We start from the raw sequence: 23,499 nt of genomic DNA, 5'->3' as shown, positions 1-23,499 counted from the left end.
GTAGAGCAATTGCCTTGCACGTGTGAGAACTGGATTTGATCCTCAGCACCACATAAAAATAAATAAGTGAAATAAAGGTATTGTGTCCAAATACAACTAAAAAATAAATACCTTGAAATTATTTATTTATTTTAATTAGGTATATATGACAACAGAATGCATTTTGATTCATTATACACAATTGCAGCCAAACTTTTCATTTCTTTGTACATGATGTAGTGTCACACCATATGTGCAGTCATACGTGTACCTTGGGTAATAATGTCCATCTCATTCCACCATCTTTCCTGCCCTCATACCCCTCCCCTCCCCTCCATCCCCTTTGCCCAGTCAAAGTTCCTCCATTTTCCCCACGCTCTCCTCCACCGGCCCATCCGGAGCAGCATCCACTTAGCAGAGAGAACATTTGGCCTTTGTTTTTTTTTGGGGGGATTGGCTTACTTCGCTTAGCATGATATTCTCCAACTCCATCCATTTATCTGCAAATGCCATGATTTTATTCTCTTTTAATGCTGAGTAATATTCCAATGTGGTATCACTTTTTTTTTCCCCTAAATAGTGAACTTCTTAACTTTTGGTGCTTTAGGGATTAAGCAATCATTTCCAGGAAATGGATCATCATTTCTATGGATAACACAGGATGCCCAAGGAGCCCATGGTGTGCTGATTGGAGGTGTACTTAAGCAAATCCTGGCTGTTGAAGATCTGGGTTCAAATTTTCTCCTGGGTCATGGGATTGTTTGGCGGAATAAAATGAACCATCACACAGGAGTCACTTACTGGCATTGACATTTATTGAGCTCCTACCACTTAACTATACCATATATTCCTCTAAGTACTATAGTATTGTCATGGAGAAAAATGTAAATGACACCTCTCTTAGCTGGCTTGAAAATGATTAATTTTGCAGACTGCATGGCTGGACAAAATATTAATAGTTTCTCACTAGCTTTATTGCAGATGACACCTCTGACTGTGGGTTATGATGACAGCAACTACTTGGGTTACTCTTCAGAGACTGAAGGCCACTTGTGCGGAAAACAACTCTTCCCTCGGGCCTGCAGAGTCGGACAGGCACTGGAACTGGATGAAAAGACTAGGCACCTGTCTCCTTCCTTGCCTTCTTTGCCTTTGGGACAGATTCCACTCAGCACTGTATGGAGACATGTTGATCATTTTGAGAACTGTTTTGATCAAAACTATAATACAGGGTTTACTTGACATGGACTCCCCAGTCTTTATCCCGGCTTGAGGGCTAAATACAGCTACCTGCCACCAGGGCCAGAAACACTAAACCATGAAAGGAACGGAAAACCGTGGGCCCTGGGTTCCTGGGAGAGCTCCACCTATTCCCAGAAAAGACGTGAATATTCCTCGCCGTGTTAGCTTCTCGATCTTATTATTTGTACCCTACAAGTCCTCCACCCTCTAGAGTTGAGAAGTTGATTTGTCAGCGAGACAGCTCCTTCTTTTTTCCTTTGGTCACCGAATAAAACCTTTCTTCCTTCCTCTCCTGTTTTTTCCAAGGATGTGCTTCCCAACCTGGGTTTGCTAACAGCATTACCTTTTGCAATCCTTCCCCAAACCCCGGGGAAACAGAATATTCTTCCCAATTCACTCCCGAGGAAACTGAGGCATGGAGTCAGAAAGGAAGTCGCTTAGGCCACACAGCTTTGGAACAGTGGGGCAGGCAGAGTCCGCACTCTTACTTAGATAAATAATGTATTTTAAGAGGTTTGTTTTGCAATGGATTTCCAGCTCCTCGTGCAACAGCGATCTGCCGCCACGCGCGCTCTAGATCCTCCACGCTGTGCTCCACTGTCCGGGGCTGGACCCTCCTGAGTGACAGACGGCCGGAAGGCGGGGCTTTGCCGGTGTCTCCGCCCCCGGGGCGTGGTGGATGTGGGCGTGGCCGCAGGCGCAGGTCCCGGGCGGCCGAGCTCGCCTGCCTTGGTGGAGGGCTAGGCGGCGGTACCCCGCGCGGCGCTCAGTCCGGGCCTAGGGAACAGCGGCGCCGGCGGGGAGCAGCGGCATGGCGGCGGCGGCGGGCGAGGCGCGCCGGGTGCTGGTGTACGGCGGCAGGGGCGCGCTGGGCTCGCGATGCGTGCAGGCCTTCCGGGCCCGCAACTGGGTAATGTGGCCGGCCGGGCACTGTGGGGACCGGGCCCAGGGCTGCTTGTGCAGCAGAGAGGGCAGCCAGGAGGAAGCCAGGACCCCTGTGCACCTGGGACGCGGGTGCCTGCACGTGCGCACACAGGTCTGCAGGTCTCTGTCTTGCAGACATGCAGTCCCCAGTGCCAGGAGGTGGTGGTGAGGCTGCCCTTTAGACTCTCACCTGGCCCAGAAAGTCCAGATCAGTTCCAGAGGGGGAGGAAGAGGAGCCGGGGTGAGAGAATGTAGAAGGAAGCCTCTAGAATTAGACTGCCTGTTGCCTCTGGTTACTAGGCCCACAACCGTGAATTGATTACTTAACGCCTGCCAACCTCAGTTTCCCCTTAAATAAAATGAGATTACTGATGGTGTTTACCCCTCGGGGGAGTTTTGAGGAGTAAATGAGATAATTGGTGTTGTTGCAGGTAACTTATCTGACACACTGCCAAAAGCTATTTAAATGCCAGTTATTTTTGATGTTACTATTACCACCCCTGTTCCTTTAGCTCCTTTGGACCTGCCAATTTGAAGACAGCCCGCAGCTACAGCTAGCTTTTTAACAAAGAATATTTCAACTACTTTTCGTAGTCAAGTATCCTGTCTCAGAGAGTGGCAGATGCAACAGGGCTAATGGTGGGAGGGGCAGGGACTTTTGAGCCATCTGCTCAGCACATGGGTCTTCTCTGCAGCTGCCACATGCTCAAAAGTCTGTCCTGAAGTTGTGGGGCACCTTCCCGGAGTTTAGTTAGCAGAGGCAATAGCCTGGGTAAGGGAGTCCCTTGGATCAGAGGGAGGGTCCCAGGGTTTTCTTCTCTCTCAAAACTTGGAATAAGCTTCTAAAGGATTCCAAACACACCTTTCCCTCCTGTCACCCACCTGCTCAGAACCTGGGAAGACTGGTTAGGGTGTCTTCCTAGGTCTGCGGAGATGGAGGTTTAGATGGCAGCATTGAAGGAATGTCTGCTGGGGGTTAGACACTGTGCCCTACACATCAGAGCTCCCAGATTGCTAATTTCCTTTAGTCCTCCCTGTAACTTTAGTGAGGTGGATCCTATTAGTGTCTTGTTGTTGCAGACTGGGAGGGTTGTGCTTTCACTTGGCAGGGGACACTTTAGTTTACCTCCCCCTCTGTTGGAGTCTGACCAACTAATTTGCCTCTGACTCTGTCTTTTTCCCCTTTCCTTGTTGGCTCTTAGAGAGGGCTGGGAGGGAGTCTTTTTTGTCTCAGTATTCCCCGTGGCTTTTGGAGTACAAGTAATGAGAATTGTTGAATGATTCTGTGGTCACAGCTTAAGGTAGAGACACTGAATTCTGGGGCCTTCAGACTGAAGGATCCTGGAGCTTTCTGAGTAAGAAACCTGTGTCACCTGTGCCTGGAGACTTAGCATCCTCCATTTTATGTAATTCTTACACTAACCTTGTCAGTCATACGTCCCACTTTGTGTGGGTGAGGAATGGCTGTGGTGTTTGAGGCTGAAAAAGCCTCTCAGTGGCAGAACCAGCATCCACCGTGATCTGTCCAACTCCCAAACCTCTCTGCCATAGACATGCATCCTCCAAACTAGTGGCCTCCACGGGAGAAATCTGGTCAGCCACATGCTGTTGTACAGTCTGAGAGCTAGAAAGGGTTTTACATTTTCAAATGGTTAAAAAAAATCATAAGAACAATATTTTGTGATGTGGAAATTATATGAAATTCATATTTCAGCATCTGAAGATTCATTGGAACACAGCCATGCTCCTTCATGTCCCTATTGTCTGTAGCCGGCTGTGTTCTGCTGCTATCATAACAGATTTGAGTGCTTGTGACAGAGACCATATGCCAGCAAAGCCTGAAATGATTACTATCTGGCCTTTACAGAAGATTTGCTGACTCCTGGTGTCTCTAGAAGTATAGAGAAGGAGGGGAAGTGTTTGGAGGGAAAATGCACACGGAGGAGGTGAAATCTGGGGCCAAAGTCACAAGTCCCTGGGAGAGGTCAGTTGCTTCTCTACTGGGTTTTCATTTAAGTGTTGAGCATCCTTATAGCAAAAAATCTGAAATGCTCCCAAATCCAAAACTTTTTGAGGGTCAGCGTGATACCCCAGCTGAAAAATACCACACCATGAAACTTTGCGGCATGTACAAAATTATTAAATATATTATGTAAGATTACCTGGAGGCTTTGGGTGTAAGGTATGTATGAAATGTAAGTACATTTATATTTTGACTTGGGCCATCCCAAGATATATTATGTGTGTGCTAATATTCTAAAATCTGAAAATCTCCAAAATCTGAAACAAGAATTTTAGATCAGGGATCCTCATCCTGTGAGCCTCTTTTTTTTTTTTTTTTTTTGTCTCCCCTCATTTCTGGGTGTGGATGTGGATCTTTAAGGGAGTAACTTGGTGTCTCTAATCAAAACTATTTTCTTCTCCCTAGTGGGTTGCCAGCATCGATGTGGTGGAGAATGAGGAGGCCAGTGCTAGTGTCGTTGTTAGGATGACGGACTCCTTTACCGAGCAGGCTGCCCAGGTAACTCCAGAAACATCCCCAGGGAAGCCCCTTACTGTGTATATTTTTTTTTTTTATAATCATTATTTCTATAATTATGAAAGAAAGCCATTTGTGCTTATGGAGGAAAATTTGAACAAAGTGATAAAATACGAAGTTAATTATATAATCCATGTCTGAGTGGCTCATTGTGGCCTGTTTTCTTGTCTTTCCTATGCAAACCATAGTATTACTTATGAAAGTTGGGGTAGTTTTGTATTTTTTTGTACTAGGATCAGCTTTTTAATTTTTCTTTCAAATTTCTTCTGTAATTTAAATTCCTCAGCACTTAAAAAAAAAACCTTTGGTATGTGAACTTTTTCATATTGTTGATTGGCCCCAGTTTACTTATTTCTATTTATTGTACACTTCAGTTTTTTGCAGATTTTCATTTTGTTTCTTATTATTTATCAAGAATGGTGTGGTGAATATCTTTGTCTACAAAGCTGATTTTTGGTATACATTCTACAATGTGAAGTTATCTAGTTCAAAGCATGAATGTTAACATAGGATATGTTAAATTAAAAAACTATATACATATCATAAAACAAACTGAACACAGTTATATAAGTATATAGGTAAACTGTAAAATGCTCCCTTTTCTCCTCAATTTAGTTTTAGTAAGACAGCACTGTTAACTGCAGGGATGTCTTGGTATAAATGTCTTAGATGCTCTTAGGCAGCTCTTCCTTTCTGGAGGAGCCCTTTCGAGCTGCCTGGAGGACTCTGTTTAATGTCTCATGCTGGTGGTCAGCCCTGATGCCTCAGGAAATCTCCAGGTCATCCTGTGCGGTGTACTGTGTTTTCACAACCACTCATGAGGCAGGTGAGAGGATCATGTTATTGCTGGGAACACTGGGTTTCAGACACTAAGTGCCGTGGTCAACAAGCTAGTTCCTGGTGGAATCAGGGACATGGGTCCTGACACTAATGTGGCTTCTAAGTGGGTCACCTTTTCCTTTTTTTAAAAATATTTTTTAGTTGTCAATGGACTTTATTTTATTTATTCATATGCGGTGCTGAGAATAGAACCCAGTGCCTCACACATGCCAGGCAAGTGCTCTACCACTGAGCCACAACCTCAGCTCCCATCTTTCCTTTTCATGTAGTTGTGCTCTCCTTGATGGTCTTACAACTGATGGATGTTTTCTGATTCTTGGCCATTTTGACAAAAAATTTAAAGAATTTTTAAGGTGATGTGTATTTGATGCAAAAAATACAGATAAGCAAAAAGAAGAAATTGTTGATAGTTTCACAATGTAGTTAATATATTTTTAAGTTCACCACCAATCCGTTTCTCCAAACATGTAATTCTAAAATATTTAAGAGTAAAATTGAGCATAACTTGCAGCTCATTTGCTCTTTCTAGTGTATCAAATTGATGTAGGATAGAATTAAAAGCCGGATGACTTACTGTGGAACATAGTCATCTCTTGATACCTATGGGGAGGTGGTTCCTGAACTTTCTGTGGTTATTAAAATGTTCGGATGCTCAAGTCCTTTATATAGAGTAGTATAGCATTTTTAGTAACCTACATGCTTCCTGTATACTTTGTACCCTCTCTAGACTACTTATGAGAACTAATACAATGCTGGTGCTATGTTAATATGTGTTGTACTGTATTGTTTAGGTTATAATGATAAGAAAAAAGTCTATATGTGTTTATTACAGATGTAGTTTTTCCCTTTGAAAATTTTCTTTCCAAGGTTTGTTGAATCAGATGTGTAGCCCATGGATGGATGGTGGACTGTGTTTTCATTGTTCTTATTTTTCTTAATATGGTCCTAATGTTTGCTCTACTTATATGTTACAAATTGAACTTAATGAGTATAATAATAAAGTTGACCTGGCTTCTTTAGTTGCTAGGCACTATTCTAAGTGCATTATTTACTTTAATACATCTAGTCTCCATAATACCCTCAAAACAAAGTTTCTAATTTTATCTCCCTTTTAGAAATGGGGAAATGAGGCACAGAAGGACCTTTGGTATTTGCTCAAGGTCAAACAGGTAGGAGGTGGCATAGTCAGAATTTGAACCTGGGAAATGGGATTAGTTTAATGACTGTGTTTTTAGCCATTGTGCTGAGTTTCCCCAGAGCAAACTACTTCATATGAACAAAGTAATTAAAAAACAAAATGGAAGGGCAGTGCCAGGGCTTGGCAGACAGAGGGTCTTTTGGGTGTGGGTCTCTGCAGTCAGTTCCTGCTATCTGCAGGTTCTGAAGTCCCTGTGGGTTTTTGAATGTGGCTGTTGTCCCCACCTGAAACTTGACTATAGAATGCATCTGTAAGAGACTGAGGAATGCCTTAATTTTTATGGCTCAGCTTTTAAAATTATTTATTTCTGGATCAACAGCATGATAGTCAGTTTTTGGTTTTAAAGCTCCACAAGAAGAAATTCAATCCTGAGACATGTAAAATTGGCTAATGGGTAGGAAATTCAACTAGTGACAAGATTTAAAAGACAGTAAGTGTATAGAAGATTCTTGGGCACAGAGCCAAAATTTAAGTGGAGGGAATTTAAAATAGTCTCATTTAAATTTTATTGTAAACGTGAAATGTAGATGCTTTAAAAAGGAAAAGAAGTCATACAGGTCATGATTGCTGGCTCCATGTGTCCCTAAAATGTAGACTGTGCTGGGTTAGGTATGGGGTCTGTGCATGTGCAGATGTCAGGGAGCTGATCCAGTTTCTGGCAAGCAGATGGACTCTGAGCTCTGGACACAGCTTCAGAGAGGAGAGAGGGGCCAAGGGGCAACTCAGAGCCACAGGAGGAAGGTCAACAAAAGATGCATCAGGTTAGGTGGAGGCCAAGGGAGATTTGGGAAACTTCTGAAAAATGAAAGGTGAGGCATGTAGGGGAGGGAAGATTGGTTTCCACTGGCGATTGAAGGAGCAGTTGAGCCCACAGAAATTGCCTGGGAAGAGGTAATAGACGGAGGTGATGCTGGAGAAACCCTGGGTCCTGATGTAAATCCTCAGAAGATTGACGTTAATGAGCACTCGGGAGGCATCCCCTCAGCCATTCTAGAGAACTCAGGAAGAGTCATGGTTCCTGGCCAGAGTGGCCTGTCTTGCCAGACTGTTCTTTTAATAAATTGAAACAAGGGGGCATGAATATATTTTTTGTGCTTTCGAATTTCAAACAAATGTGGATCATTAAAATGAACCCCATGTAATCAGTATTTACCAACATTTTACCTTGACTGTCTTTTTTTCTTGTGCTTAATTTTTCTTTAACATTTTCTGTGAGTTGCAGTTAAAGGGCTTATTAACTGGGAACAGAGTAGAATTGATTTTCTTCTCAGATTATGATTCCATGATTTGCAAAGAAAGTCTGGAGAGGAGTTCGCCAGAATGTTAGCTATGGGCCATGAAACCTAGGGAGAAACCTTGTTCTCCTTTTCTTTTTTCATTGTTTTGTTTGGGGGAAGCTGTCCCTACCTTTTTAAATATTATATGGAGGCTCTAGATTGCTTAATGAAAATCCCACTGAAATGTAATTGGGCTTCTCTATTCAAAACACCCCTCAGAGGTGAGTCTTTCTGTCTGGTGTCCTGTGTTGATAGCCAGCACTATAAACTAGCTTAAAAGGAAGAGGAAGAGAAACCAAGACAACTGTCAGGATACAGACTATCTCAGGCTGCCCTATAGCTCATGTATCTGCTTGTTCCCTTGCTCAAGGTGACTGCTGAGGTTGGAAAGCTCCTGGGTGAAGACAAGGTAGACGCCATTCTCTGTGTTGCTGGAGGATGGGCTGGGGGCAACGCCAAATCCAAGTGTGAGTTCTTTTCCGAGTTAATCATTCATACCACTCTGCTCTTTGTCCAGCTGATGTGGATCAGGTGTTGGCGAGATGCCAGACCAGCTGTTTTTCTGTGTGTCTCCCAGAATCTTTACAGTAGCTCTGTGACTTAGTCCATTTCGTGCTGCTACAACAAGAATGCCTGAGAGTGGGTCAGTTATAAAGATCAGAAATTTATTTCTTACGGTTCTGGAGGATGGAAGGTCCAAAGCTGAGACTTGGTATCTGGTGAGGGCCTTCTTGATGCATGATCCCATGGTGGAAGGCAATAGGCAAGGGAGCAGGAGGGAGGGGGGTGGGGGGACAGGAGTTCATCCCTTTATCAGTAAATAAACTCCTGCAATAATGACATTAATCCGCTCATGAGGACATCATCACTTTTAAATGTCTCAACCCTCTTTACTTTTGCACTGAGGTCAAAGTTTCCAACAGGTAAACTTTTTGGGGACACATTCAGACCACAGCACTCTCAGGTAGTGATTAACACCTGTCTTTTAGAGATGAAGAGAAAATGTCCCACAGAGGGAGAGAGGGAAGGTAGACATTGAGTTTGAAACTCAAAATAGAGGCAGAATGAAATAAGCTGTTTCTGCCCAAATTCTCAGAGTTGATTCTATTCAGGAATTGGGGGATGTGCATGAACTTGAGAGATTTTTCTGCAGGTCCAAAGAACTCAGATTTGATCTTTTGCTGCATTCGATTACATTTTTCAACTTTTTATTAGGAACATTTTTCACACACACACAGAAAATGCACACAAGGCTATTTCACCAACCCGATTACTGCACAAAATACCAGTCTCATGTTTAAATGTGGCTCACAGAACTTCAATTCCTCTTTAAATGGCTTTGTTTAGTATAAAAGAGATGGTAAAATTAGGAAACTTCCTTTTTCTTTATTAATTGCTGCTTTTGAGGGAGCTCCTTAGTGTTATAAAGAGGCTCTAAATTGCTTCATGGAATAGTCATTACGCCCTCCAAGTAGACTCAGCAGTTGTTAATGTTTGCCAAACTTAACGCTCTCCTGCTTTCTTGCATGCCTGCACTTTGTGTATGGCTTTTTTGTTAACCATTGGAGGGAAAGTACATGTCACCTCACCTCAGCAGGCACCTTTTCCAACGGTGAGCCTGTTTTCCTACATTATCCCAGCACCATTGTACCTATGAAGATTGACAGTAATTCTATAGTTAATGATGTCAAGTTGCAAACTGTTGCTGTTTTTAGTCTCTTCATGCAGAATTCTTCCCCTACTCCCATGAGACTTTTTGTCGAGTCGCAGGCAGTTTTCAGAAATAGAATGTCCCATGTTCTGAACTCTGTTGTTTCCTCCACGATATCATTTGACGTGTTCCTCTGTCCCTGCTGTTTCCTTGTGAACTGGAAGTTAGATCTAGAGACTTGATAAGATTCAGGTTAAACATTTTTGAGGTGGGAGTTCTTGAATGATGTCGTGCACTGAGTATTACATCACACGAAAGCCCAATGTGTCAGGTGGCCCTGCCCCTGTCAATGCCAGATTTAATGCTTGGTTAAGGGGGTAAGTGCCTGACTTCCACGTTTTCATGTTTGCAAAGAGTACATGACCCATCAAATTATATATAGAACTGCGTCTCCCGTGATTTTAAGCACCCGTTGGTGATCCCTGCCTAAAGCCATATGTTGGCAACTGGAAAGTGGTAGTTTACTAATTTTAACATCCCCTTTAAACGTATTAGCTAAAGTCATTTAAAGAGGAATTGAAATTCTGTGAGCCACATTTAAATGTGAGATTTTGTGTTTTTTGGGATAGTTAGGTTGGCAACATAGCCTGATGACCTTGGGTGTATTTTGGAAGCAAGAAATAATAAATATGGGTCCAGCACATTTTTTCCTAGTGTTTTTTAGTAGGAAAATGCAACACCTGGTTTGCACCTGCCGATCCCTCTATGAGGAGGGCATTCTTTCTGGATCATGGGGTTCCATGTGTCCTGTTAGTTGCCCCTTGGTGGGGTGACACGTTACCACTTGTCCCTCCTGCCTATCTGGCAGGAGGCTAAAACATGTGTGACAGGGTTGTCATTTCAGTTCCCTTTGGGAGCTTTAGCTGACAGTAACCTTTCAGCCACAAACAATGTAGCTCTGCCAAAGCCCTCTTTATGGCCATATGGTAACATCCCTCGGATTTTCATCATGGATAAAAGCCCACATAGTCATATAGGTTCTTGTTTTAAATCTAATGCCTTTTGTAAAATAAAACAATCTTTGAATTAATGCCAGTGTGGCAGTCTGGTGACTCCAGATTTACTTGCTAATTTTTTTTTTTAATAGAGAGAGAGAGAGAGAGAGAGAGAGAGAGAGAGAGAGAGAGAATTTTAATATTTATTTTTTAGTTCTCGGCGGACACAACAACTTTGTTTGTATGTGGTGCTGAGGATCGAACCTGGGCTGCACGCATGCCAGGCGAGCACGCTACCGCTTGAGTCACATCCCCAGCCCCAACTTGCTAAAATTTAATGGCTAAAATTTTCCTGGTTAGCAGATGAGGAAGCTGAGACTTGGTGGTCACATGCCCGGGTTTGAGCCTGTGCCTGCCTCTCTGACTACCCAGCCCTGTGCTGTTGGTATTAGACCCTGTTGTAGATGCAGACAGGGGACCAGGGGGCTGTAGGGACTCCTTGAGTTAGGGCTTGGTATGTTGAGCTCTCCTTTGACTTTCTTCTCTGGGAAACTGAGCCCACATGTTTTTCTGCTCAGCTCTCTTTAAAAACTGCGACCTGATGTGGAAGCAGAGCATGTGGACATCAACCATCTCCAGCCATCTAGCCACCAAGCACCTCAAAGAAGGAGGCCTCTTGACCTTGGCTGGTGCCAAGGCCGCCCTGGATGGGACTCCGGGTAAGCCTTTATTTTCCAGCTGTGAAATGGGAATGTTGGCATTGCATGCTGGGGCTGCTGAACACTTCATGGGATGAGGACTACTAAAGCCCTTTATGCTCTCAGGTGCTTTAAGGTTGGATGGATTTTACTTCCTTTTATTCCTGACTCTGTAGTGGGAGGGGTCCTGATCTTTTCATTTGCATTTGTCCTCATGTCACACTGCCTAAGGAATACTAGTCTGGCACCCCTATCTGGTCCATTTAGGGGTGGTCCACCCAGGAGTGAATGGTGTGGTGGGTATTCGCTAGTTGATAATGCAATGATATTATCATTGCACGTGGTCACTCGTCCCAGAGAAGGAGCTTGGCAGCTAGAAGTGGTGAGGACTCTGGAATGAGAGGCTAGGAGTAGATTCCCCATTCTGTTTTCTCTGACCAAATTTCTGTTGTTGTTTCCCTAGTTGTACTACAGTGACAGTAATATCCAACTTGAAGAGTCACTGTAAAGCTGTAGAGCTGTTGAAGGGTGGATAGTGTCCAGCATGGGTGAGACCAGTACACGGAAGGTCTTACTAGGTACACATCAAATGGTAGAGCTTATTATATTTACTCTTTGCCTTTCAGATATATTCTCATTTAATCTTGGGGTAGGTATCACTGTTTGCTGTTTGAATATATAAGTTCGGGAGTTAAGTCTAGGTTTATGCAGTAAAGATGCAAACTTGCTTGGAACAAAAACTCGGACCCTTTCCGAATTGTGTGCTGTTTCCATTCCATTGTGCAGACCCCAGCGTTCTTTGCATTTGTTATTTCCTGTATTCATTTGCTGGGACTGCCACACACTGGGTGGCTTAAACAATAGAAATTCATTTTTTTTGCCGTTCTCGAGCTAGAAGTCTGCAGTCAAGATGTTGGTAGTGTCGGTTTCTCCTGAGGCCTCTCCTTGGCTTACAGGTGGCTGCCTTTTACCTGTGTGCTCACCATCTTCCATGAGTTTGTGCTAATTTCCTCTCCTTAGGAGGGTCACCTTGGTCTGGGTTCCCACCCTAATGACCTCACTTTAACTTAATTACTTCCTTCATGACTCTTTCCAAGTATAGTCACATTCTGGGGGAGGACGGCTGATTAGGACCTCAACATGTAAACTTGGGGGATGCACTCCCCTTGAAATAGGCTAAAGTGCACAGAGGGGAAGAAAGTGCCCCCTAAACTCCTGGTTGTTGTGTTTTTTTTTTAAGGGAAGTTTTTTGGATCTAATGATGGAGACCTGGGGCACCTTCTCAATTTTAATGTAACTCACTGAACAATGAGGCCCTTATTAATTAGTGATTTCTTTTTCTTCTTCCTTTTTCTTATTTTGGTACCAGGGATTGAACTCAGGGGCACTTGACCACGGAGCCACATCCCCAGTCCTATTTTGTCTTTTAAAATAGAGACAGGGTCTCACTGAGTTGCTTAGTGCCTTGCTTTTGCTGAGGCTGGCTTTGAACTCATGATCCTCCTGCCTCAGCCTCCCGAGCTGCTGGGAGTGTGCCACCATGTCAGGCTTAAGTAGCGATTGCTTGCCACTCATTTTCTTATTACATTTCCCAGAGCATATGACTGGTACAAGTTCATGGCTGTTGTTATAATTAAATCTGTGGAGATGTTAGATGTTTGGTTGAGGTCTGATTTTATTAAAGGTGACATAGGCCAGAGGTACTAAAAAGTAAACACAGAATGAATAATAGTTTGACATTTAGAAACAAAACCCTAGGACTGAAAGACTTAATTTTTCTAAAGGACAAAGCAGTCCTCTCTCTTTTCCTTTGGTTTATAAGTTCAGATGGTCCCCGACTTTCAATAGTAATTCAGTTTTCCAATTTTTTGACTTTGCAGTATGAGAAGGCATACCTGTTATTCAGGTGTTCACTTTCAGTACAATATTCAACAACTTACATGAGATAAGCTCTGTGTTAGATGATTTTGCCTGATTATAGCTCATGGAAATATTTGAACATATTTAAGGCAGGTGAGACTAAGCCATGCTCTTTGCTAGATGCGTTTTCAACTTGCTGTTTCAGTTGAAACAGGATGTGGCCTGGGTTTATCAGGATGTGGCCCATCATAAATTGAGAAACATCTATATCCTTCTTGATGTGCCTCCAAACCCTGAAAGCATCTACACTGGTCTTCTGTGGTGACTCTCACACTTTCTCACCATTACATATTTGACAGGTTTCTTGACCACTTTGAGCCTTGTTATCTGTAAAATGAGGATAAGTAATGCTTCTCCTGTATGTGGTGGTTGTGACTTGTATACGTCTTGATGGAGGTAAATGGCTCAGAGGGTATTGCAGCAAGTCCATAACAGTGTGAATGAACTCTTAGTGCACGCTCCAAGCTTACTTTTGCCCAATGACTCCTGCTTACAACAGTCATGAATTTATCTCTAAACTCTTAGGTTAGATGTTAAGCTAATTTGAGGCATGAGATCTTTTTGTTGTTGTTGTACTGGGGATGGAACTGAAGGCCTCATTCATGATAGGCAAGCTAAGCTATGTCTCCAGCCCTTTTTTAATTTTTCTTTTTATTTTCAGAGAGAGTCTTACTAAGTTTCCCAAGTTGGCCTTGGACTTATGATCTCCTGCTTCAGTCTCCCAAGTAGCGGGTGTTACAGTCATGGGTATCCATGCCTGGAGAGTCATGATGTCTTTCAACTTTGTTCAGATATCTCCCCGACAAAAAAAAAAAAAAAAAAAAAAAAGATTGGGGAAATCTATTTATACTTTGAAAATAAATGATGAATCAAGCTTAATAGTCCCTTAAGCCCAAGAAGATCTGTTCAATCATGAATTTTTTTTTTCTTTTGGAGAGATACTGAGTAAGTGTTCCCCCTCTTTCCAGGGTTGTATTTGAGGGCTATTTATTGGAGGATAAATCTACTAAAATGATGGATCACTGTGCAGTGATTGGAGTCTTCGTAGGAATTACACTGATGATTGTATAATTTGGAAGACAGTGTTTTTCTTCTTTGTGAGGTACACTTTTGCATTTTGCAGATGAGCTCTTACCCACTTTGTGTGCCCAAAGGTGGTGTTCTGTAGGGCTCAGCCATTAGGGTTGCTTGTTGCTTTCTTCCCTTCCCCAGATTCCCTCTCTTGGGACTTTGCTGAGTTGGTCATGTTTTTAATTCACTGTTGGCTTCCTGATCCCTGATTAAACAGAGAAGCGCAGGATGGTGAAACACTCTCCTTGTGCTTCTGAGTACTTTTTGAGACCTTGACCCTCTTTTGCAATTCTTGGTGGTTGTGGAGGCTGGTTGGTGGTTGGTTCCTGGCTGGGCTGTGGTGTCCCTCCCCCTGGGCCCGGCTGCCCCTCAGCGGTGGCACTAGCAGTACATGCGGTGCTGGGGTTTTTAGGGAGGCTGCTGAGGTCTGGAAGGAATGGTAGCTTTCTGAAGGGGGAGGTGTGACGGGATCACCCGTGCTCATTGTTGCTGTGACAGGATCCAGTGAGCAGCTGCCGTTGGGTGCAGGGGCGAGCACACATTCCTGCCACATGTCTGTGGGGCAAACAGACCTCCCCTCATAAAAGGCATATCTTGCTTCAGGCAGCAAACCTCATTAAATAGTGGGAGGGAAGAAAGACTTAAAGGTAGCATGATGCATAGGCTAATACATAATTGGCTCAGGTGGTGTGCCTCTCACATTGTACAGCTTATGGTACATCAGTTCATCTCAGTAAATTTGTTTGAAAAAAAAGTCTAATTTTTTTAGGCATCTATCTTCCAGTGTTAGGCTTATTGGGTCAAGCTCTGCATGTACTTAATGTCATGCTGTCTGCAGAGGTACCTCTAAAGTAGGTGCAATTGTTATCCCTTGCATGCAGGTGAGAAAACCAAAGTTCAGTGATGCTAGGTGACTTGTCTAAGACCACTCAGCCAGTAAGTAGTGAGTGGCTAGTAAGTATCAGATTGGTGTGGGTACTGCATCGATCCATTGACTTGGTCTTTGTATTGAGAGTCAGGGTGCTGGTGGCTGAGCATGGGACACTGCTTTGCTTTGCTTAGTTGAGGTCTAAGCAAAATGCTCTGAGGAGAGCAAAGGGGAAAGGGAACCCCAGCTCTGGGAGGTTTTGGGGAGGGAGCTGATTTGATCAGGATCTAGGAATTTGAAAAGAACCTATTTTACCACATAATCATCACTTCTGCATTAATTATGTTCATGAGGATCCTGTGCATCCTACTTGTACCAAAGGTAGTTTAGTAATAAATGATTTTTGAGTAATACTGGCACAATTTTCTTTTAAAGCTTCACATTGTGGACGCACCACTTTTTTGCTAAAGATTTTGGCATAAAATCTGTGACAATTATGCAGTGAAATATGTAGAACTTAAGGAGAAAGATAAGAAGTTGCTTTAGTTTTTATTTAAACAATTTTATTAATCAGCTTTTTAATTGGAAAACTAACCAATGCATGTAGCAAACATCCACATGGAGTTGAAAGAAGTACAGTGAGCAGGAAGAGTCCCTCCCACGCAGCCCCTGGTCCTGCCGCTCTCCCTCCCCGGCTCTGCCAGTCGCGCCTCTCCTGCACCCTTCTGGAAGCATCCTGTGCGTATTCTGTGTGCACCCACACAACGCCAGGTGCATTCACATGTTTAAAACAATAGTTCCATGGCTTTATAGAGGCATTTTGGTGCCTTGCTTTTTTTCACTTTCTCATAGATTGTTCTTTCAAAGTTAGTCTGGAATACTGAGAAACCAAGGGTAGTGGGAAACGTTTGCACAGTTTTAATGAAGCAGAGCTCCTAAGCAGAGCTTCGTTCAACTTCACACACTTTTTTGAGGACTGGTCCCTTGATTAAGCCCTGTTCTCCACCCTCACCTGTTGCCCTTTTCTGATTACAGTAATTTCAGTCCTTATTGAATGCCACTCTTTGGATTGGGGCTACACTGTTAAATAGTTAAGATCCCTCCCTTGGGAGCTCTGGGAGTGAAGGAACCTGCTTGAGATGTAAGATGCCTTTTTGTGTAAGTGCCTAGTGACGTGGGCATTAGTATTACATTTGGTGGGGATGAACTGGAGGCTGAAGGGACCGCTGACACTCACCTGAGTCACAGTGGTGAGGAACCACACCTGGGTCCCAAGCTCTGACTTGGGACCTAGGTTCTTTTCCGTGGGCTGTGGGACTCCTCCTCGGAGCCGGGAGTTTCTTTGTGTTCCTAACACTAGATCTGTGAATTCACACGTAGAAGAGGCTCGGTAATGGGATGGGTTCAGGGGGGTTTCCGTGTCTGGGAGTGGCAGCCCCTGGCAGCTGCTTCCCAGACTCTGGCTTTGTAGGCAGTGGAGTGATGGCAGGTGGGCCCAGTGACACTAAAGAAATAACGTCGGGACCAGAATTGACAGTTGCGCAGAAGGAGTGCAGGCTGCTGTCCCATCTCTGGTGAGGAGACAGGCTGTAGATACCTTCCAATGCGTGCCTGCAGGATGATGTGAGTAGTGGAGAGCTGGCCTGGAGGGCATCCTGTCTGCCCCGGCCCCCAGCAGAGCATCTCCCAGGCAAGGGGGTAGCTGGTGCCCCCTCACGAAGTTGCACTCCCCGCCACCGTCAGATGGGCAGTCCCTGGGCACCATGTGCCCTCTGGTTCCTGAGGCCTTTTGTGGATATGGTCTCCTTTGGTCCTTAGCCTTGTGAATAAATAGAGATCTGAGTCGCTACTTCCATTTACAGATGGAAAAACAGGCCCAGGGGGTCTGTGATGTTGTAGTTGTTGGTAAAATAGGAGTGAGAGCCCCACTATTTGAATTCCAGGTCCAGGACCCTTCCTACTGCTTTTTATTACAGCTGGGGAAGAAGAATTGGCAATGACACCTGGGAGTCTCTAGGAGGCCTGTGTTCCTGGAACCTGGCCAGAGGCTACAGCCTGACCTGTCCCCTCTTTCTCTTTGCTCGCTGTCTGTTTGCAGTGTGAGTGTGTGGGTGAGGTGCCCTGCCTGAAGGAGGCGGCCAGATGCGGCTATTGATAAAATTTTAAGGAAACAGAGATGCACAAAGGAGATCACGTGTACTGTGGTCACTCTGGAAGCCAAACTGAGCCGTTTTTTCTCCCCATTTCCCAGGAATGATTGGCTACGGCATGGCCAAGGGTGCTGTCCATCAGCTCTGCCAGAGCCTCGCGGGCAAGAATAGCGGCATGCCACCCGGGGCTGCTGCCATCGCTGTACTCCCGTAAGTGCTTGGGGGTTTCCTGACTGCCATTTACTTCTGCCCACCTCTGTCCAGTGCCAGGAGCTGATGGTTGTCTCAGATTCCAAAATTCACCAGAGACCCTTGTCTTGGTCTGTTCCTGCTGCTATAACAAAGTATCTTAGGCTGGGTGATTTATAAGCAACAGAAGTTTATTGCTCACAGTTCCGGAGGCTGGGAAGACCAGACTCAAGTTGCCTGCCGGTTTGATGTCTGGTGAGAGCTTATTGCTCATAGATGGTGCATTCTCTGTGAGGTCACATGGTGGAAGGACAACAGGGCTCCCTCAAGCCTCTAATCTCATACATGTTGAGGGAGCTCTCATGACCTGATCGTCTCCTGAAGGGTGTCTCTCTCTCTCTCTCTCTTTTTTCTGCCCCTGGATCTATCAATTGTTCATCACTTACCAACTTTTGAGGTAAATGAAAAGTAAGCTTCTTAAAAACTTCGTTGGACTCACCTCTATCCCATGGTCCCCTTTCCCTTCTCCCACTCTCTATACTCAACTAAGTGTCACCAGAGCATTTAGTTAAGCCATTATTTCTGGCTAAGCCAAGTGCACTGCTGTTTTTCCTTCTGGCCTCAATTGTTATAGTTTGCACGGATTTATTCTCTTTCTTTACCATACACACCAATACTGACGGGCCCGTCTCCTAATACCACCTGCAGATGGTATTTCAACCTGTGAACCAGGGCTGGGTGGCAGTAGGCAGGGGGTGGCATTCAGCCTGTAGCAGTACATCTTCAGCTGATGGATTAGATCAGGGTGTCCAGAGTGGTTGATTAGCTGGTGGGACGGGTCTGTCCTCTTCTTTTCTTGGTTTCATTTTCCCCCCATCTTTCTCCGCTTCCTGCTTCCTTTAAAAGTAGTTTACACGTTCTGTTTTACCATATGTAGCCCCATGTTCATGTTGTCAGGAGGTCAGTGTGTGAGTGTGTGTGTGTGTGTGAAGCTGGGGGCCGTGCATGGGTGGCAGAGTGAAGGAGGGTTGGGGGGAATGTGGCAGCTGTGGGCTGTGATCAGGAAGGAGGTCCCCAGTCAGTGTCCCATGTGGTGGCAGCTGCCTTGGCGGTGGCATGTTCCTTCTCCTGCAGGGATTCCAGCACCAACTGGCCTGCTTCTCCTCTGGTCCTAGGAAGGGACACTGAGGCTGCCCAGGGACCCCCTTTCCAGTTCCCTCTCAGTTGTGAGGTTTTGTGACTCTGTGAACATCTGGCAGCTATTTTGAATGATTCCTGAGGCCAAAAAAATCCAAAGATTTCATGGAGAGTAGACTTATACTTTAATATTTTAGTATTCTCATGTTTGAAGGAATGTCATTCCACTTGAATCCTTGGAAATGAGTCTGCCACCCTTCAGGGAGCGTGTGGAGACTTCACAAAGCGATTCACTCCCATAAGGACTGTCTTTAAAAGGAAGGCAGGATGTGGCTCTTCCCATTTTGTTCTTGTCTGCCCCAAGGGTGAGTGGCAGACAGCTTGAAAGAGTTACGCTCAGGTGTGACTTTTGTTAGAGTGGACAGCTTCCTGGTCTCTCTGATCTCTCCCATGGATGTCTGTTGGTGCCAGAGGCTCGGGGTGGTAATGGTGCATGTTTGCCTTTTCCTGCCCAGGAGGCCTGGGAACCTGCTATAAAGGTGATGCACAAATGACACGCTTATCTCTCTTTCTGTGTTACAGGGTCACCCTGGATACACCGATGAACAGGAAATCAATGCCGGAGGCTGACTTCAGCTCCTGGACACCCTTAGAATTCCTAGTCGAGTGAGTATTTCAGAGATGGCACTAACTAAGCCCCCAGTCTCTGCCTTTTATGTGCTAAAGGATAAGCCCATGCTCTGTCAGTTCATCAGTAATCCAAGGGTGGTCTTGGGAGGTCACTGGGCCTCTGGGGATATGTGACACTTCAGCCCAAATCTCAGGGTAGGTGGGTTGGGAGCTGAGCAATAGTGGAGGGGTTTATAGTGAATTCTGATCCCCCAGCCACTTTCCGCTAAGCTGAAAATGTGAGTTAATGCATTGGGCCTCAGTTTGTCTGGCTGTGTGGCGAGGCCCATGTTGATGGTTCAGAGGATGAAACGTGGTGGTGTGTGCTGAGCCCCTGGCACAGTGTTGGACCCTTAGCAAATAGACCTTAGCTCCTGTACTGTCATTGCCGATGTGACCAGGGACAGCTGTGTAGCAGTGAGACTCTGGGTGGAAGGTCTGGGATGACATTCTCAGTCTGTCGAGCCATAGACCTGCAGAAAGCTGAAATCTGTCCACCTGTTTGTGAACGTGGTGGCATTTGAGAGCTCACTAGAGAAGGGGTTGATTTGCTCTTCTTGCTTTTCCCATCTCAGTTTCTCAGACCCCGCTGTTTCATAATCCTGTATTCACTGAGCCCTAACTAGGGTCAGGTACCGTGCTCAGCCCTGGGCGCAGGGGGATCTAATCCCCTCTCTCATGGAGCCGGTGGGCCCAGCAGGTGGAGGCTGAGACCTCGCCCAGCAGAGCTGGCATATTAGATGCTCCGGTGGTTGTAGAGATGTTTGCACAGTGTGAATGTGCTTCTGGCCTAATGTTTCAGGCTCATTTAAATTAAATTGGAATACATTTGGGGTTTGCATTTTATGTTTGCAACAAGAACCTACATTGCACTGGTTATGTGCCAAACAGCCCTCTGAACACTGCATTGCAATTACTTAACGCTCACGGCAGACTCTTTCCTCATTTAAGGCTTGGGGACTTGGGGACATTGTGGGAGTGAGTAACTTGCCTGAGGTCACAGAACAGAGCCAGAAATAAGACCCAGGCAGTGTGGCCCCCAAACCTGTAGTCTTAATAAATGGTATGTTGACAGTTGTTTCTGCCTGTGCTGGGAATCATGCTTAATGCTTTGTTTATAAAAAGAAAAAAGTTCAAAGTAGCGGAACAGATCAAGCTTTGAATTATGATTGCATTTGAATTCCTTTTTTTGACAGTGCTGGGGATCAAATGTAGGGCCTCAGACCTGCTAAATGGGCCCTCTACCACTGAGCTATATTCCCCGCTGACTGATTTTTTTTTTTTTTTTTTTTAAAGCCAGGGCTCCCAACAGCACTTGAGAGAGACATTGATCTAGGACCCTGACTCTAGATGGAATATCTGGGCTCCCATGTGTGAATTTGTGCTGAGCCACAGACCCCAGAGGAAGGGCTGTCTCAGGCATCCTTAGTCTAGAAATCATATTCAGCCATTTACAGTATTTGAAAACTCGCTGGATGAGCTGGTGTGAAATTTGCTTTGAAATGTCTGTGAGCACATTGCTTCCTTAGCATCCATGGTAAGGTTCTCTCTCATCCACTCCAAATTAAGAAGACAGACAATCAGAGACATGTACAATGAGCACGGGAACCTATACACCTCCAGTGTGACCGGTCTTCCCCAGTGGGGCTGTGCTCTGCCTGCTCCAGGACAGAGGACCACAACGTTGTAGTTTTTAGGGAGTTTTGCAGGCTCTGATTTCTGAGCCTGGACTTCTCTTGGCTCATTGAGCCCTCAGAGAAGGAGCTCGGATGACCTATAGCTGACCACCAGATCTAGTCTAGAAGGTTATAGGTTGGCACGAGAGTGTCCCTAGAACCTCTCAGTGCTTTCTAAGGAGGTCTGGAGGACCAGCTGGTGAGCCATCAAAGTGGATGCTGTACTCTAGTGTCAATGTTTTGTTTTTAAAAATGTCACCTAGTTGTGGCTATTCCCTGTGAATTCATAGAATTCTTGCAGTTGTGTCTCCCAGAGAGGTTCCTCCTGGCTGCTGCAGCAGGCTCAGGTGCCCCTCTCCCCAGTGCAGTTGTTGCCTGCTCTTGTTGTGGCTCTCAGCGTTTTATTGTAATAGTCTGGTTTTGTATCTCTTTTTTCATTGCTTGGCACAGCTGTGGGTGTGCTTCACGATATTTGCTTAAAAAAATAGAATTAATTTCCAAGGTGTAAAATTCAATTGGTTCCCTCCGTATCTGTGGCTTCTGCATACTTGGAATCAACCAACCTTGGGTTGAAAATATTGGAGGAATATTTGCTTCTGTGCTGAACACGTGCAGATTTTTAACTTGTCTTTATTCCCTGACCATTTGGTGTGACAATTGTTTACATAGATTTATATTGTGTTAGGTGTCTAGAGGTGATCTAAAGTGCCTGGGAGGATGTGTGTAGGTTACATGCAAATGCTGTGTCATTTTATATGAAGGGCTTGAGCCTCTTTGGATTTTGGTATCCTCAGGAATCCTGGAACTAGTTCCCTGCAGATACTGAGGATGCCCCTGTTGTACATGTGTCTTTTTCTTAAATTAACTAAAGTCCTTTTTATTCACTTAAGATAACATCACCCTTATAAAAAATTTCAACAGTGCAGAAAAATACAAAAATGAATGTTAAAGTCACATCAAATATTGTCACTCAGAAGTTAGAATGAACCAGAGACTGAACTCCCTGGGGCCCTTTCACAGCTGCTGCTGTATGTCACCCTCCCTGCAGCCACTGATGTGAACATGAGCATGCCCAGACTTTTGTTTTGAAAATGTAAAGCTTTTCTTCTTTGTTCTAGAACCTTCCATGACTGGATCACGGGGAAAAACCGACCCAGCTCAGGAAGTCTAATCCAGGTGGTGACCACAGAAGGAAAGACGGAGCTCACCCCAGCGTATTTTTAATCTTCATCTTTAGTGCCTGGGAGGGGCCTGCCATAAAAGTCACTAACCTGTCTCAGTGTGACCGTGTCTGGCCCTGTGTTTTCTGTAACCCTGTGTGTGGTACGAGATAGCGAGTCCTGGTTTTCCTCTCACCTAACATTCATTTGCTCTCCCTGGACTGTGTAATATGTGTATGTGAAATAACACGTGATCGGGGCCTGCAAATAGCACTGCCAGTCTGTGCCGACTGCACAGACGGTCTCGGAACAGCCCGTCTACGTCAGCGTTTGCTGGATTGCTCTTGAGTCACTCGTCTGTTCCTGACAGAGGCTGCTGCCTCCACTAGATCAGTGATTTCTTGATATTGGGTCATTTTCAGGGCTGAGTTATTTTTGAATGTCACTTATTGTTTTATGTCATAGATGTAGTTTTTGTGACCTTGAATTAAACTGCCTTAAAACTACTTTTGTGGTGTCAGCAAAATCCCCTGGACTCTGTCATGGTGTCCTGTACTTATACAGTTGTCAAGTGTGCCCTGGCCTAGGGCTAAGTGTGCAAGATAACTACTGGTGAGTCTTTGGAGTGTTTTCTCCTAATAAATGCACTTCATTTACTGTGTTGTCTTCTTTAACCAAACTGAGCGTCACATGCAGTTGTCATAGACAGTGTGCTGGAATCACAGGCTGCCTGAGGGCTTTTATCTGCTGTTCTCAAAGGGGACGAGTGGTTTTTTCCACACAGTAGCTGTCTCTCTTGGGCACATCTGACTCAGAGGGTGGGGGCATGGCCTTGTGCCTCTAGTAGTGGCTCTTCAGGTGACTGGCTTGGGCCCACCTGGTTGGGAACTCATGGTGTAATCCAATGTAGTCATTTTGCAGATGAGGAAATTGGTCCAGAGAGACGATTACCATTGTTGCCAGTAAGTGCCAGGACTGAGCCCAGAGCCCCTGTCACCAGATGGCTGCTGTGGGTAAAGGCCCGTACTCTGTGTTTTCTTCTTTTTAATGAAGTGAAATTCTCATAAAATTAACCAAACGTATTAAATTAAAGTCAAGCTGAGCAATCCAGTGGCATTCACACACCCACAGGTTGTACAGCTGCTGCCTCTAGGCCCCAAATATATTCATCTCCAAAATAAAATCCCGGGGCCTTTCAGCAGTTCCTTTCCACTGCCCTCCGTGAGCTCCTCTGAAGACCTTATTGTACGGCATTGTGTGAACTGCAGTTTTGTCATTGGGCTGTCTGTCCTGTTGGCTGCTGTGAGTATTGCTGC

The 23,499-nt window shown here is 44.8% G+C and overlaps 1 protein-coding gene across 1 annotated transcript; it reads left to right on the top strand.

Moving 5' to 3' along the window:
* Window positions 1-1,908: 1,908 nt before the first annotated feature.
* On the top strand, window positions 1,909-22,839 carry Qdpr (quinoid dihydropteridine reductase). The gene is made up of 7 exons (XM_076864540.1): window positions 1,909-2,131; window positions 4,574-4,666; window positions 8,370-8,466; window positions 11,224-11,364; window positions 17,454-17,562; window positions 19,261-19,344; window positions 22,142-22,839. Exons 1-7 carry the CDS (start codon window positions 2,033-2,035, stop codon window positions 22,245-22,247), a joined length of 729 nt encoding a protein of 242 aa, XP_076720655.1. The 5' UTR covers window positions 1,909-2,032; the 3' UTR covers window positions 22,248-22,839.
* The last annotated feature ends 660 nt before the right edge of the window (window positions 22,840-23,499 follow it).

Source organism: Callospermophilus lateralis, chromosome 8 (assembly GCF_048772815.1).
Source record: "Callospermophilus lateralis isolate mCalLat2 chromosome 8, mCalLat2.hap1, whole genome shotgun sequence".
NCBI lineage: Eukaryota > Metazoa > Chordata > Mammalia > Rodentia > Sciuridae > Callospermophilus > Callospermophilus lateralis.
This window is presented reverse-complemented; position numbering and strand designations above follow the sequence as displayed.